Source organism: Cnephaeus nilssonii (assembly GCF_951640355.1).
Source record: "Cnephaeus nilssonii genome assembly, chromosome: 13".
NCBI lineage: Eukaryota > Metazoa > Chordata > Mammalia > Chiroptera > Vespertilionidae > Cnephaeus > Cnephaeus nilssonii.
This window is the reverse complement of record NC_137084.1, coordinates 31,846,189-31,862,199: the sequence shown is the minus strand read 5'-3', so window position 1 is coordinate 31,862,199 and position 16,011 is coordinate 31,846,189. Positions and strand designations below refer to the sequence as shown.

The 16,011-nt window shown below is 39.5% G+C and overlaps 1 protein-coding gene across 20 annotated transcripts in view; it reads right to left on the bottom strand.

The window, feature by feature from the left end:
- SOX6 (SRY-box transcription factor 6) overlaps nucleotides 1–16,011 on the bottom strand; it is a 558,867-nt gene that overhangs the window by 13,118 nt on the left and 529,738 nt on the right. For 18 of the 20 annotated variants that reach the window (XM_079789455.1, XM_079789470.1, XM_079789454.1 and 15 more), the window contains 2 exons: nucleotides 5,631–5,864; nucleotides 2,853–3,069 (listed from right to left, as the gene is read on the bottom strand). In XM_079789455.1, coding sequence (XP_079645581.1) covers nucleotides 2,853–3,069; nucleotides 5,631–5,864 — 451 coding nt within the window. The remainder of the gene's footprint in view (nucleotides 1–2,852; nucleotides 3,070–5,630; nucleotides 5,865–16,011) is intronic. The other 2 variants (XM_079789461.1, XM_079789462.1) reach the window with 1 other exon arrangement.

The following is a 16,011-nucleotide window of genomic DNA, read 5'->3' as shown; positions in this document are numbered from 1 at the left end:
TCAGCAATAAATATTGATCTTACCTATTCCCTCAATAAATCAATAGCAATGTTTCAATTTCTTGTTTGTTTTTCCCTTTTGTAACAACGTCACATCTAATGAAGACCAATTTCCAAAGCTGACCCCCAGGAAGTGAATAATCTATCAAATACAACTACCTAAAAGAGAATACAGTTCTTTAAGTGGAAATAATACCTGGCTTTATGTACTAAGTATGATCAAGCAGGGCAGAAGAAAATACTCAGCATTGAGGATTAAAGAATGCGATATCCACTGGTCATTGCTTGCACATCTATAGCCCATCCCCAGGCTAAAATGATGCTTCCATAAAGAACCTCCCCCATGACCTAAATCAGGATCCTTACTCTAAATTTCAAAGCTCCGCACACCACAGCCAACAATCTTAGTTTCTCTAGCTTCTAGGAGCTCTTCCTCAAATAGCACAGCCATACTCATGACTGTGCCAAAATAGGGCTCCCAGGCTTATTCTGAGGCAATGGGGTAAGGACAATTCCTCAGTCATTTGGCATAACACAGGCAGAGATAGGGATTTAAACCTTTGTTCTCTCTCCCCTTTCAGCAGTCATAGGACCGCTAGAAGCCTCCATATCTTTCTCTTATTTAGAGGACCATGTGATTTTACAAGCATTGTTATGTGTTCAGATATTCTGATCCAGAACTGTTTCAGTGTACCCTTTGGTAAAGGGAACTAAATTAAGCAGAATTACTGCATCTCAGATTTTCAAATAAGTACCTGGGAACTAAAATGGAACCTTTGACAGCCTCCCAGACTATGGTGAAAGAGATTCGTTATGTATTGCTAGATACACAGGGAACATGGCTGAGAGAAGTGTGGGAATCACAAAGGGTCTCAAATTTAAACTTTTGATTCTCTGTTCAAAAGAGATTATGTACAGTCTCAGAGATACACTGACAGGATTGAAAGAAAACCCATATCACAGGGTCTTAAATTTGTGTTGCATATGACTATACTTCCTAAAGTCCACTGTGAATTAGTATTTTTCATAAATCCTCTAGTTAGCATGTGAATAGATCAATTATACCGCATTGTACTTTTGGCGTTAAAAGCATGATTTTAAAAAATGCAAACATTTATAATATAGGAGAATCTGATAATCCTGTTTTGTGTGTCTTCATCTGTTACTTGATTAGGATCCTGACATAACACGGTGGCTTAAACCCCTCTTTACTGGAAAAGGTTCTGCAGTGGAAAGAAATTCATTGATTATCTAGTGTGATGTAATGTATAGTTTTACTGTGATAGTAAATCCATATTTAATAGTAATGATGATAGAAATTCACCTTTATTGATATTGTACTAAGTAAGCACTATATAAAGTACTTTTAAAAGCACTGCCTCGTTGAATCCTTTCAACAAGCATATTATTTGTTTCATTTCACACATGAGAAAACAGAAGGTTAGAGAAGTTAAATCACTGCCCAAGTGGGTGGCACAGTTGGTGTTTGAATCTCACCAATTCCAAAGCCCATGCTCCTCCCAGAGCACTCCAGTGCATTGTCTAGATTCACTCCCAGACTGCTTTCATTGGCTCTTTTGTTGTTATTTTTATTCTGTTTACTATTTCAAATTCATTTTATGCTTTAAATACAGGGTTCTAAGACCAACTTTTTGTTCCATGGGGTTATTTTTTGAGTGTCCTTAAAACTAACTAGCTCTCAGAGGGAAGGTAGGGGAGGGTGGGGGAAAGGGGGAGAGATCAACCAAAGGACTTGTATGCATGCATATAAGCCTTACCAATGGACACGGACAACAGGGGGGTGAGGGCATGAGTGGGGAGGATGGGGGGTGGTAATGGGGAAATAAGAACACATATGTAACATCTTAATAAAGAAATTTTTAAAAAAACTAACTAGCTCTTCACTTATCCTTCCAGGTCTCTCTCTTCTTCTTATTTCCTGGCATCGCACGGCTCCTCAATTCTCTGTCCAGTTAACAGTGAATACAGCTTCCTCTTTACTTACTCTACTTTTCTCTCTCAAATTCTTTCCCAAGTGTCTTCCCAATCTGATTCCAGCTGCCTCGCCGGTACCTCCAGAAAGCGCCCCCTCCCCCCGTGCCCCCTCCCTCCTGTGCTTCTGGGTCTGGCTGTGCAGGGACCTACAGGCATCTGCATCCCCACTTATCCTGACTACTGTGGTTACAGGGGCCTCTTCTGAATGCAGACAGCCAGTCAGCCAAGTCGAAATTTATACCAGAAATCTATTACCTAATTTTTAAACAAAATGACATGAAATCAGACTTGAAGATATCAAAAACATGTCTAGTTTTTTGATTTAAGCAAGAAAATCCACATTGTTACTGTTTCCACCACAGAATAATTTACTGCAACAGGAGTTCTGGATCTTATGCCAGAAATGAGGTCCTCTAACCAATGTCAAGGCCAATTATCTTGTGGTGGATCCCACAACAAAAGCAGACTATTGTGATTAGAGTCAGAAGCACCACCCAGAGAAGTTGGAAAGCTTCTGGGGACTTCTTGCGTTCAGTTTTTATTTTCTCTCCCCATGTGTCTGCTCAGAGACACTACCAGGAACTTTGTGTGTGGGCACCGAGCGTCTTGGGTTAGCTGGGGAGACAATGACAGGGGCTATGGGTTGGGAGTGACCTGCCGCAGGTCTGGATGTGAGCAGGAGCCATGCTGAGGGCTGTGTGCCTGCGACACCGTGAAGATGACCATAGTCAAGCCCCTTCGATAGGTCACAGCCTCCTCCCTCCCCTAACCTCCATCCCAAACAAGCTGCCGGGTAGCCATGCTGCGGTTTCTTGCTGGGAAGGGAAAGTCCAGGTGGCTACGTTCAGGAACACTTACCCCACAGTAAAGAACTGCCTCATCTCCTGTCTCCGAGACCTCATCAGTTGCTTATATTCCCCGATCCGGAGCTTTTTGCCATCAACAATGCAGGTGCGTTTCGGTCGAGGTTTGTATTTATAGTTCGGGTACTTCTCTAAGTGGATTTTGCTTAGCCGGGCCTGCTCTTCGTAATAAGGTTGCTTCTCTTGGTTGGACATAGATTTCCAGCGAGAACCTGGATATAAAAATAACCTTAAGTGCCCAAATGGTGAAGGCAACATATTCCTGGCAAATACAACTAGGCATGCCTCCCATCTGTGCTCTGAGCGGCCCCTAGTACCACATACCCCCGAGCCTCACAGCTAGTCGGCTAGACTATAGAGCAAAGAATAATTTTCTGTGATACATTATATTATTTCCCTCAATAACTTAAAGATGGTGTTACAGTAAGTGCATTGTTTTAAAACATGTCTTTGCTGCTTAAAGGTCATCTCCCACACCAAAGTCTTCCCCCCTCCCATCTGCCCATCTCTCTCCAGAGGGTTAAACACCTGATCTCGCCTCCTTTCAGTGTGACAGGGTTCTCGGGAAAAGCATTCTTGGTTCCAGAAACTCAAACATCTCTCTCACTCCAAGCATCGTTAGCAAAGCTATCGTTTGATAAGATGTCAGCAGATAGGATATCCCTCCATAGACCATAACCCACTGTGCACGCTGCCTCCCCTGGCCTAGGGTAATTAAAAAGCCTCAACTCGACTTAAGAAGTGATAGCTTTGCAGCCGGAAGGTACCATTGGGATTATGTACACCATTTTCAAGTACTATAAACGTCCATTCAAAGCTGTACCAATGAAAGTACAAAAATTTTTAATATGGTTTATCCAGGAAGAAGCAAAAGTATTCACTCCTCTAATATTGTTTATAAAGAATTATCTAAACACTTGCCGAAGAAGGGATGTGTTTTTTTACATGTATCAAATTGCATTTTTGTGTCTCGCTGGCAAATAAAGCGGTAACAGCTGTGCTGACTGGATGTGAGCTATTCTTCAGTGGAGATTTTTCATACATAAACAAATGGAAAAGTTGTACAAATATTCTCTGTAGCCAGCAATATCCTGGTCTGCCTTAATAGCCCATCCATCCCTGCTCCTTCCTGATAGTTGCGAATGTTGGAAAGTCCGTGCAGGTAGCTCCTCAGTGTCCCCCTGGCTTCCAGCAGCTTCGAGCCCAGCTAACAGAGGATGCTTGGTGCTCTTGTGCTTAAAGGTTTACATTTTAATGAATACACTTACTATATTCTTAATAATTTTTTTTTCAGAGAATGCACACCAATAATATAGATTCCCCACAGCTGCCAAAATGGAAACAGAGGAGTCCTGTGCCCATCTGGGAGCTTACTCATACTGCCGCTAAAATGGCCAAAAAAAAAAAAGAAAAAAAAGAAAAAAATTTTTCAAAGTTAAATATCAAACTTTAAGAACAGAGAAACCTTGGTTTTCTTTAGAATGTCCATTAATTCAAACAAACTTAATATATGCATTGGGAGCATTTTGGTTTGAAAAAGGTATTTAAATTAGAAGGAATAATACCTCTATGCATATCTCTGAAACTCTAAAAATAAATGTAATTGTAATGACATTTACTATCCATTGCGAAATTCAAATGGAAAAATGAAAAAAAAAAAAGGGGGAAATTTGTATTTTAACATTTCACCACTATTTGATCTCATGTATGTTTTAAATTTTCTTAGAGGTCACTGCCTCAAAATGTCTCAGAATCAAGTTAAATTATTTATACAGTGACAAAACATGTGTATTTGTGTGTGTCCAGATCACTGATATTCACTCAGGTTAAATATTTATTGCTTTTGAACAAAACATTTAAAAAATGAAAACCACAGTTTAAGTCTCTAATGTTTTTCGGCTTCTTTGCCGGCTCCCTTTGAGATTTTGTCACATCCTGACAGCTTAAATAGAACAGTGCCTTCTGTGTTTTTTCTTTTTTAAAGAGGAAACATGTTGACTGTAATGCTGCGTGTTGAATAAAATACGTTCAATATGTTGAGCACAATAATTCCAAACTGTATAATCCGCACGAGGCAAGCTTTACACTAATAGAACAAGGCTTGAGTTTAATCCTGAGAAACGGGAGGATCGCGCCGGCAGTTCACCGCAAAATGGGCCTCGGCCCTGTGGTCTGATGTGTTCAGCTCGCTGCTATGAAATTTGAACTAGTCACATCGTATTAAAGTAAATGCAGTTTTATTTTACAGCCTCTGAAGTTATCATTAGAGGCAGTGTTCTGCACTCCATGAACTTCACACTCTGCGGGGGCTCACCCCCACGTCTGTGATGCGTTCTTTCAGAGGGACATGGGAACAAGAATACCACCGTCGAAAACTGTAGGCTCTGAGCGTGTTTCCGAGTTTCAGAGCCACTGAGGAATGTAAGAAGACTGAGTAAGAAGGGGAGATAAAGCTTGTCTCCGTGACTGCTGTGTCGCAGTGACCTCTCAGCGTTGCCAAATTCATAGTATTAACACGTCCTAGAAATAGTTTTGTCTCTAAAAGAAGTTTTTTTTAGTCAGTCCTGCCCTGGCACCTTGTGGATGTCAGAACTCCCGAAAGCTAAATGCCACACTCTGGGGCAGGGAGACGCAAAGGTGGTGACAAAGTCTCCCGTGGCAGCTTCTATCTAACTTCTGCCAACCCGTCTCCCTTAGGGATCAAACGGTGGCCCTGCTTTCCACTCTCGGGACACTCATGGGGTAGAAGGTCAGCCGCAGCGGCTGCACTCACCTAAGATTTTGCTAATGTTGGAGTTATGCATGTCGGGGAAGGCCTGAAGAATTTTCCTCCTCTCATCCTTCGCCCAAACCATGAATGCATTCATTGGTCGCTTGATGTGTGGCTCGCTGCTGGCCCGGCCCCGGGCATCCCTGTAGACTCGTGCTTCAGCCACAGTGGCACCTCCTGTTGGCCAACAATAATACTGCTGTAGTTTAGCTGCAGAGCCATTCATTGCTTTACTTCCTGTAATGTCAGGGCAGGAAGAACAAGACGGGTGCAAAGCATTATTATCTGGATCACGTAAACACGGCTTGCCGCCTGGTTCGGCTGCCTTCCCTAGGCCCTTCTCTCCTTTTTAAGGGACCTCTCGGAAGCAGAAGGCAGTTTCAAAGGACAATTCACAGGCCCTTCTGACATAGGCCTCAGAGCCACACTGGGCAGCATGAATGGTGCGTTTTTATACATCTAGTACATTTTTAAAAACAATCCGCTGCAAGTGATGATGAAGTAATGACGGGCATTATTTTATGCTAAACATTCCTGATGACATTCCTCTCTTTGAGAGCAGACCCTGACCTATCATTTTAGCCTCATTTGCCAGAAATTGAAGCCACTTCAGACTGCCTCTTTCCCTCCAGTAGAATCTCTTTCACGCTATTGGGCCTTGGCCAGGGGTCTTCTCAGTGCCTGGAAAGAAGCCCCTTCACACTAAGTCCCCCTCTGCCCTCAAGGCCTGTTCAAATGTGGTGTGTCTCATGAATTAATTAAGTCAATAAAAATAGTAATTGAGCCATTACTGTGAGTTAGGTTTTAGGCCAGGTGCTAGGGATACAAAGGTGAATAAAATAGCCCCTGCTTTTAAGTAGCTCACAGTTCAGTGGGGCGACAGACCCCAAAAGACAATCGTCACGGTGTATAAGGTAAGTGCTTATAACACTGAAGTAAACAGGGTTCCGAGAGGGCACCGGACAGGACAGCTAGCTAGTGCCCCAGGAGAGGTCCTATCTAAGCTGAGACCTAGAGGATGAATAAGAATTAGCATGTGAGCTAAGACAAATGGGAAGGGACAGGAACAGCATCTGTAATGATGCCTCCAGGCTGCATTCATTTTGTTGCCTTTATGCTATATGCTTCAAAGTTATTACTTGCCTGTGTGACTATCTCTCTCTAATTTTTCTACTCCATCCCCAGGAATATGAGACCCCTAAAGCTGGTGTTTATGTGTACTCCCTCTTGTATCCCAGGATTTCCCACATAGTATATCTTTATTTAATGTAAAAGATGGTTTGGTCTTCAACTCAGATGCAAAAGTAGTAGACTAAAGGCATGCATTCCAAGGGTCCTGATATATTTTCCTGCTGTTCAAGGGTAGTTCTTTAACATCCCCTACAAAACTGTGTCTAAATTTCTGACATTAGTTATAGTTTCTGAAAAGGTGAGTCTAGTAACACCCTAGATTGAACGCTCCTTGAGGATACGGCAGGAACCAGCCTGGCTCCCAGTAAAGCACTTGGCATGTAGAGTTTCAATTAGTAACGTGTGTTAAATTAGTGAATGATTGAATAAATCAATGCAATGAGTGAACATAGCTCCCGCTTGCTGCCATGCACCAGCATGACACACTGATGCATGCTTCACGATGTGACAATGATGAAACATCTCCCCATAGATTGAGAGCTTCTCTAGTTAAATGTAGTGTTGGATGGACAGACGGCAAGCCAGCACTTCTACTGCATAAAGCAGAAAACCTACTCCCAAAAGCTTAGAAGCAAAATATACATTAAAACCAACATTTTTACTTTCTGGACAAAGTAAATCCTTTCAGCTCAGTGGACTGATTATACAGGAACAACAGGACTCAATCAATTCCTGGCCCATCTCCTCCATTTCCAGATACCTTGATTGTGTAGAAATTCGTTTGTGTCAGATGTAGGAATAAATCAGAACAACAAAGTACACTATTATTTGGCAAATATGGCCATCGTTTGTTGCAAACAAAAGACAGGATAAAAGGGCCGAACTGGGTGATAGTGTTAATTCTTTTCCAAACAGGAAGGCGGGCAGAGGGGCCACTTTCTGAGGACCCTGCACACAAAACCATTTTATAAACAGGCCTTCTTTTAGGTCTACTAGACAGAATGATCCCTTACATGAAAAGACTCAGATCCCAAGATGCATAACTAATATGCTACCTTTTTGCCACCATACCCACAGTACATTAATTTCATTTAAAATGCACTGACCATACAGGATAAATTGATTTCACTTTATATGGGTTTGACAGCCATGTTTATTGTGCAGTGAAATGTAGTGTAGCTTCCAGCTGACAATATCCATCAACACGGGGCAATATGCTGACTGCTGGGCCAGATGAAGGCATACATTACTCTGGAAGTGAAACACTCATTCAGACACGACAGTGTCTTCTCCTGAGGATCACTACGGTAATTTATGATGCCCTCCGTGCCATTACTTTACAACTGACATGGATGTAGCAATTTATATACTTGCATGCATACACATAAAAGAAGACAGGCCTGTGGAGAATGCCATATGCAAAGACATTTCAATATTATTCTAAGTTAGTTACTATGCCACAGGTGAGTGACATTGGAGATTTGCTCTTATTGTCATAGCTTTCTCTCCACCTCTAACAAACCTAAAATAGCCAGCTTTTATTCATTTAAAAGATGTATTTTCATTGTGAATAGTATGTTTTAATCTCCTACAAGCTAACAGGGATCATGGTGGATTTTTAGATTCTGTTTCAGTAGATCTTCTATTCCAGATCAATTGATTCTCCCAGATACATCACACATATGCCCTGTCTCTCCCCCTCAGTCCATTCCATACTCTTAGCATATCCTTTCCACTCTCTTCTATCTTACTAACCTTCACGTTTTTCCAAGGAAGAGGGTTCAGGTTTTACCCTACCTACTGCCCTCCACTGACCTTGACTCTTTCTCCCATAGTACATTTTGTCTCATGATACTGACACTGGATTAATTACACAGCAGATCTCTAGGAGTCACAGGAGTGCTCTAGGAAATTAAGAAATCCAAGCATGGTACAGAGTATAAAATACAAATTAGAAAAGAGAAAATAGAAAATGCTCTGTGTCATGCACACTTCTCTTTTTTCTTGCCTCCTCTTCTCTCTTCCAAGGGGAGTAAACTGAAAAAAAGAATGGGGACATTCCAAGGAAAACTAGGAATGTTGTGTCTATGAACCAAGATTTGGGAAGAAAAAGAGACTTAGCCTGGGAGATCATTTTTAAACTGAAGATCTGATCAGAATCAGAATTTTAAGAAAGTATTAAGAGGACTCAAAATCAAAAGAATATTTAGAAAGTGTCCTTTAATTTCCCCAAACTTTGCTTTATGAAACAGAATGGTTAGAGAATAATTGTTGCAATAATAGAAATACATATTAAATTCAGAAATTTAAAAATGGATTCTATGAAAGCCCTTTTAAACACATAAAGAAAATTCTATAGAACACTAAAAGATTGTTTTCAAACGGTGTGCTATTAGTCTGAATATTTGAAGCCTAAAAATCCATGTTCTGTTTTAATTAACTTTAAAATCTACATATCAAGTGTGACTTCAAACTGCTTCATTCATTTTTGAAAATAACATCAAGGTGTTTTTTTTAAAGCCACTTTATCCTAAAATAGCCAATGCTCTGTGTCAGAATCCGGAATTGTCCTAGGGAATGTCTCACAATCTATAAGGCATCTTCTTGTACTTTTTCTAGCAGAGGAATCATTTATTCATGTTGTGTCTTCTCAAGGAAAGCAGTTGGAAGAAGCTTAGAACCACAGCTATGTACCTGGACTACTGCTTTCAGCTGATCCAAGAGTCTTTAATTACCAACAAAAGCATTCCTAAATGACAGTTACTGAAGGGCCAGAGGTCAACAGAACCACATTAGGCACACTGGTCCTCTGTACTCCCAGCATTCCTGCTCTCTCCAACTTCGCCGAGGGGTTTGGGTTGATTAATTCACCCTTCATCTCCCATATCACAGTTTGTGTAAATGCAAACTTTCAGTGAGATACAGAAAGATCGTGTATGGGGAGAAAATAGAAATTATAAAGGAAAAGACTTCCTTAGGAATCTGAGATTTAAATGATTTAAAGAGAAGACAGAAAGTTGAGTTTTTCCAGGTGGGTTGGAAAGAGAGCCAGTTTAACCATCATAGCCTATGGCAATGGTCCTAAACTAATCCTAGAGAGGCCCCCTTCCTGGGTAAATTCCAAGAGTTATGTGAGTGAATGAGTAAGTGTTTGGTGTGCTTTTGTACACATAAAGTTCTCACTAAGGAGGAGCTTTAGCTAATTCTATAATGTGCCTGGTAATCATTTATGCATGCATTAAATTCACCAAACACTTCTGACACATTTTAGGTGTACCCAGCATTTTGACCAGGTATTCAAAGAATAACAACACATGTGCCTTGCTTTTAAGAGATTTGGTCCAGTGAGGGAAACAGACACATAAAGAAAAAATTACAAAGCAGCGTAAGTACTAACAAAGGTAATTTTAATATACTATGACAGCAGATAAGTGAAGCTATTAATGATATTGGAATGGACAGAGATGTATATCAGGAAGGCTTCAGAGAAGAACTGGTGCTTGAAAGCATCTTAATGGAAGAGTAAGACTTTACTAGCAGGTATGGATGTAAAAGCACTCCCGGCTGGAGAATCAGCATGGATGAAGGCACAGAGTTATAGTGAAAGCATAGTAGGTTATGGGGAATAAAAAGAAGCTGGCTATGGCTTGGGCTTATAGAGAAAACAGAAGAATATTAAGAGATGAAATTAGGAAAGTAAGCAGGGGCCAGATTGCTAAATACCCTTGAATGCCAAGCCAAGAATTGTTTAAGGTGATTAAGCAGGCATGAACAAATATATTCTAGAAGAGATCAAAATGAAAACTTAATGAGAAATTACCACTGAATGGTCTCAATGATCACTAGTAAATTGGTAATAAGGAATAGAGAAAAATAAGGCGAATAAATACCTCACAAGCCCATTACAACTTACACTTTGTCAGACAGAATGTGATCTATGCAAAATGTTGGCACAAAAGATTCTCTTCTGGGATCTAGTTCTGGTAATGGCAGAATAGCTTATGTCAGACTAACCCTCAAGCAGATAATAATTACAAACTCTGGAAAAAATATGAAAGAGCAACCATTTGAAGTCACTGGAGATTTACCAAAATTAAAAAGAAACTGGAAAGGATTCAATCCTAGAAAGAAAGGAATTTCACTGAAATCCTTTTTTTTCATAGCTTTTCCATGAAGACACTCTGTAGTCTGCCTAGACTTCACAGTATCTTCTGACACATTTATCCAATTAAGACTGACTTTCTGTTTTCATTCTAGCTATTCCACAATTTCAACAGGATCAGCAAGTAATTTAACTGCCTTCTAACACAAAAATTAACATTCTTAATAAAGGAGGATAATGAAAACCAGAGTTTCCACAATGTACAATACATAATAAAAATTACTAGTTGTTCAAACAACCTGGAAAATGTGACCCAGAAACAAACAAACAAACAAAAAAAGGTCAACAGAAAGAGTAGCTGAGATGACTCAGACAGTGTAATGAGTAGACAAGCACTTTAAAGTATCCATCATAAATATGTTCAAGGACTTAAAGGAAAAGCTTGTCATAATGAATTTATAGAAAGGAGAGAGCTCAACTTAGAAATGAAATAAAAAATGTAAATTCTAAAACTGAAAAGTATATTTGAGATGAAAATTCACTGAATAGCCTTCACAGAAGTTTGGAGTTCAGATAAAGGGTCCATGAACTTGAAAATACATCAAAAGAAATTATGAATAGTATCAAAAAAATTAAGGAAAAAAAGCTGAAAAAGTAAAAAGAGACTCAATAATATGTAGAACAATATTAAGTGTCCTAAAATACGTGTAACTAGAGTTCCAGAAAAAGAGAAGAGGAAGAATCATAACTGAAAGTATTTGAAAAAAACACTGCCTGAAAATTACCTGAAGTGGGTGAAAAACATCAATTTATAGGTTCAAGACATTCAGATAAGCAGTCAGTATAGATACAAAGAAAATCATACCTAGACAGTAGTCAAATTGCTGAAAACCAAAGACAAAGAGAAAAGGACATACAAGGTAACAAAAATACAAATAATAGCTGATTAGAAACCACGAAAACTAGAAGACTATTGAACATCTTTAGAATGTTGAAAGAAGAAAAAAAAAGCTCAATTCAGAATTTTATCCAGTGAACATATTTCAAAAATTAATGTAAAATACATTTTCAAATAAATAAAAGCTAAGAGAATTAATTACCTGCAGAACCATAAAAAAAGTGGATAAATATGTGGAAAAAGTAAACCTTGATCTCTTATCACATACTACACTCAATAATTAATTCGAGATGAATCATAACAAAACCAAAGGAACAACTGTAACAATCCTCAAGGAATAAATAGGAGAATATTTTAGTGACCTTGGAATAGCAAAGATTCTTAGCTATGGCATATAAATCATGAAATGTATAAGAAAAATGATAAATTGAATTTTATTAAAATTAAGACTGCTCATCAAAAGTCATTGTTAAGGAAACCAATGTCAAAGCACAGACTGGGAAAAGATATTCACAGTGCTCATATCTAACAAGACATTGTATCAAGAATATATATTCCCGGCCGGCATGGCTCAGTAATTGAGCATCGACCTATGAACCACAAGGTCACGGTTCGATTACATGGTCAGGCACGTGCCTGGTTTTGGGCTCGATCCCCAGTGTGGGGTGTGTAGGAGGCAGCCGATCATGATTCTCTCTCATCATTGATGTTTCTATCTCTCTCTCCCTCTCCCTTCCTCTCTGAAATCAATAAAAATAAATTTTAAAAAGAATATATAACATTGGCAAAATATGTTCTCCCATGAAGTGGGCTTTCTTGTTGTTTTGTTGATGGTTTCTTTTGCTATAAAGATCTTCACACAAAAAAATAAATAAACAATCTAATGTAAAAATGGGTAGAAGGCTTGAATAAACACTTCACAAAAGAAAATATAGTTATGACCAATGAGCTCTTGAAATGGAAATCCATATCATTAGTAATCAGGAAAATGCAACTTTAAACAACAATGATATACCATTTCCCACCTGCTAAAATGGCTTACTACATTAAATATTGGCAGGTAGATAGAGCAACTGGAACTCTAATGTATGGGTGTGAATTGGCATAACCATTTTGGAAACCAGTTCGCAGCTTAGTATAAAGAAAAATACACCCAGCAGTTCTACTCCGAGGTACTCACCCAAAACAAATGAAAAACAGTTTTTAAGGAATACATTTATATAAGAACATCATTGCAGTTTTATTCATAATAACCAAAGATGGAAAATAATTGGAGAATAAACAAATTGTGGTATATACATATAATCGGATACTATTCAAAATAAAACTGTTTTAACTCTTAGTTTAAAAATAAAGATAGAATAAAAGAATCAAAGTAAAACAGAAAACCAACCAAACAAGCAAAAGTAATCTTTTTGGAAAGATTCTCTTTTCTGTCGATTTGACTGTATGGTATATTCGGGCCACTGTGAACTCAAAAAGATGGTCTCTTTTTCTAAAAAGAACCATTAAAAAGGGGAAATGGGCTTATTAATGAAAAGAGACATGAATATATATCACTGGGTTGCTTGACAATCATAGTATTTTAAGTACTTCAGTCTATCATCAGAATAGTTGATTTTCTCCTGTGGGATTTTGGAAAGAGTTAGGTAGATTGAATAGGCCCTATTTTGGTTAATAGATAATGATAGTAAGTGCATCAGAAACAAAAATGTTGAAGATGAAGGAATTTCAGAAAGGGACACGAACAGTTAGGAAACAAGGGTATTAATATTACGCACATCAGATAGTTTCACCATGTTCATCCTACCAAATCTATCTTAATATTATGGAGGCCTAATTCAGTATGTTGTAGACATGGCTGTAATTATGGAAGTTCTGCAAACTTTGCATTCCCGCTTCCTGCCAGAATGTGAGCTTACTTTCATTATAAGATGGCTGCTTAGAATTCAAATTTGATTTCTTCTTGTAAAAAAACCCAAACCAAAACAAAGTAACCAATTTGGCTATCCTAGTAATTTACTTGACAGAAAAATACATTTCATGTTTGAGCCAGAGCCTTAATCATTAGGGAAATGAAGTGTTCATCCTCTATGAAGAAGAGATCCCTGGGTTGAAGAGTATGGTTTGTTCTCTATGCCTTTTATAAAAGACTAGCAGCCCATCGCATGATGTTGCGCACAGTAGGGAACCACGCTGCTTCCACAGGAGCTTTGCGGCTTCTGTGGGAGGTGGAAGCGAGCGTGAGCCATAGTGCTTCCGTGGGAGGTGGGCCCGCTGTTTCCTCTCTGGCCTGAGCTCGGCTGCGGAGGCTGTGGGCCACCGGCACCCCTGTCCCCCAGAGGCCCTCCGCGGCCGGGGTGTTGCCGCGGTGATAAAGCAAGCTTCCCACCCCAGCAGCTCTGTGCCAGCTGCCCAGAGGCCCTCCGTCACCACAGCGACAAAGCAAGCATTCTACCAGGTTGCTCACACTGTCTGCTCTCAGCGGTAGCCCCCAGGACTGGGGGACTCTGGCGAGGCTGAGGGGACTGGATGCCGCCATCTTGTGGCTATGGGTGCTGCCATCTTTGTGATGGAGTGATGGTTAATTTGCATATTACCCTTTTATTAGATGGGATTAGCTAGATAAGTTAGCAGGTGTCATGATTTAAAGAAGGTGAATTCAAAATATGGATGGCATAGTTTTTCTGAGCTGAAGGTTGGCAAAAGAATAGAAACCAGTGGTGCAAAAACAAAAGATGAATTACTTATGGTACTTTGATTAAGGTGTAAATTCTTCATTTGTCCAATGTAGGGGAAAGCCATAGGCGAATTTTCATTTCCCTGTTTTTATCTTAAGGTTCTTTAATCCCACTACAAACAAATATCATACTTACCTCAAGTATTGAACTTATCTGTACCAAGAAATTCACTGAATAAACTAGAGAGATAGGTAGGTAGGTAGGCAGGTAGGTAGATAGATAATAGATAGATGAAAAAAGAAAGGAAGGAAGGAAGGAAGGAAGGAAGGAAGGAAGGAAGGAAGGAAGGAAGGAAGGAAGGAAGGAAGGGAGGGAGGAAGGAAAGATAGAGAACACTTTGGAAACAGACATGTCACTAATCAGAGTACCAAAGTAATTCTTTAAAGAACAATTTACCTTTTTGACCACACTAGGTCAAAGATCAATTTATAGGATAGAAACACTAGGTATGTTGTGTTACATGCTGTTAAGTTGGCTCTGACTCCTGGCATCCCTTATGAATGAGTGATGTCCACAATGTTCTGTCCTCAACAGCCCTGCTCAGCTCCTGTGGACGCATTCCTATGGCTTCTTTTATGGAGTTAATCCCTCTCATACTTGGTCTTCCTTTTCTCCACCTGCCTTCTATTCTCCTGAGCACTGCTGTGTTTTCCAAAGAACCCTACCTTCTCATGATGTGCCCAAAGTAGGACAGCTTCAGTTTTGCCTTTTTTTTTTTTACATATAATAATTTGAGCGCCAAATATAATAATATTTACAAAGTGCTTTCAGTAAATACATCATTTCTTTAATCCTCTTTATAATCCTTTGACATGGGCAGAAGGGTAGATATATTTGTCCCATTTTATAAATGAAGAAACCAAGGTTCAGAGAGTTACGTTACCTTGCCCTGAAATAACCAGTTGCTAATTATTGCTACTAAGCAGCAGAGCCAGACCCAGAGCCTCCGTCTCTCACTTCCCGTATGGTGCATTTCTCCTACACCAAAGCTACCCCCATTCAGTGATCTGAAATAAGTCTGAGTTTTAAAGCCCACTGTTCCTTTAACAGAACATTACTTTCCCCCTGTAAGGATGCCATTTCCCTGCACAGCTAAGCACATTAGAGGAGCCCATTACCAGTTATGAAGTTCATGCCACTATCTAATTGGTCACTGAAATACTGTCCCACCAGAGATGCAAGAGCATGCAAAGAAAAGCACTAAGGATTGAAAATATAGCAGGGACTGAAACGATGCTAAATTAATGCATTCCTTGGTTGCAGGATTAGGAGCAAGTGTTATTGTGAATAAGGCTTCTATTTTTTCCTATTGGAAACTCCATTCTCTTAAAAGATCAACAAGAAGAACCAAAAGGGAATTCCCTAAGGTCAGCTCTAAGGAAACATAAACCTCTAATTCAATAACTCTGCTACTGCTCTGGAAAAAAAAAAAGGCTTTATTATTGCAACATCCATATGGAGCCAATTGGACATTAATGACTAATCAATCCCTCCCCTTTCTATTCTACTTAA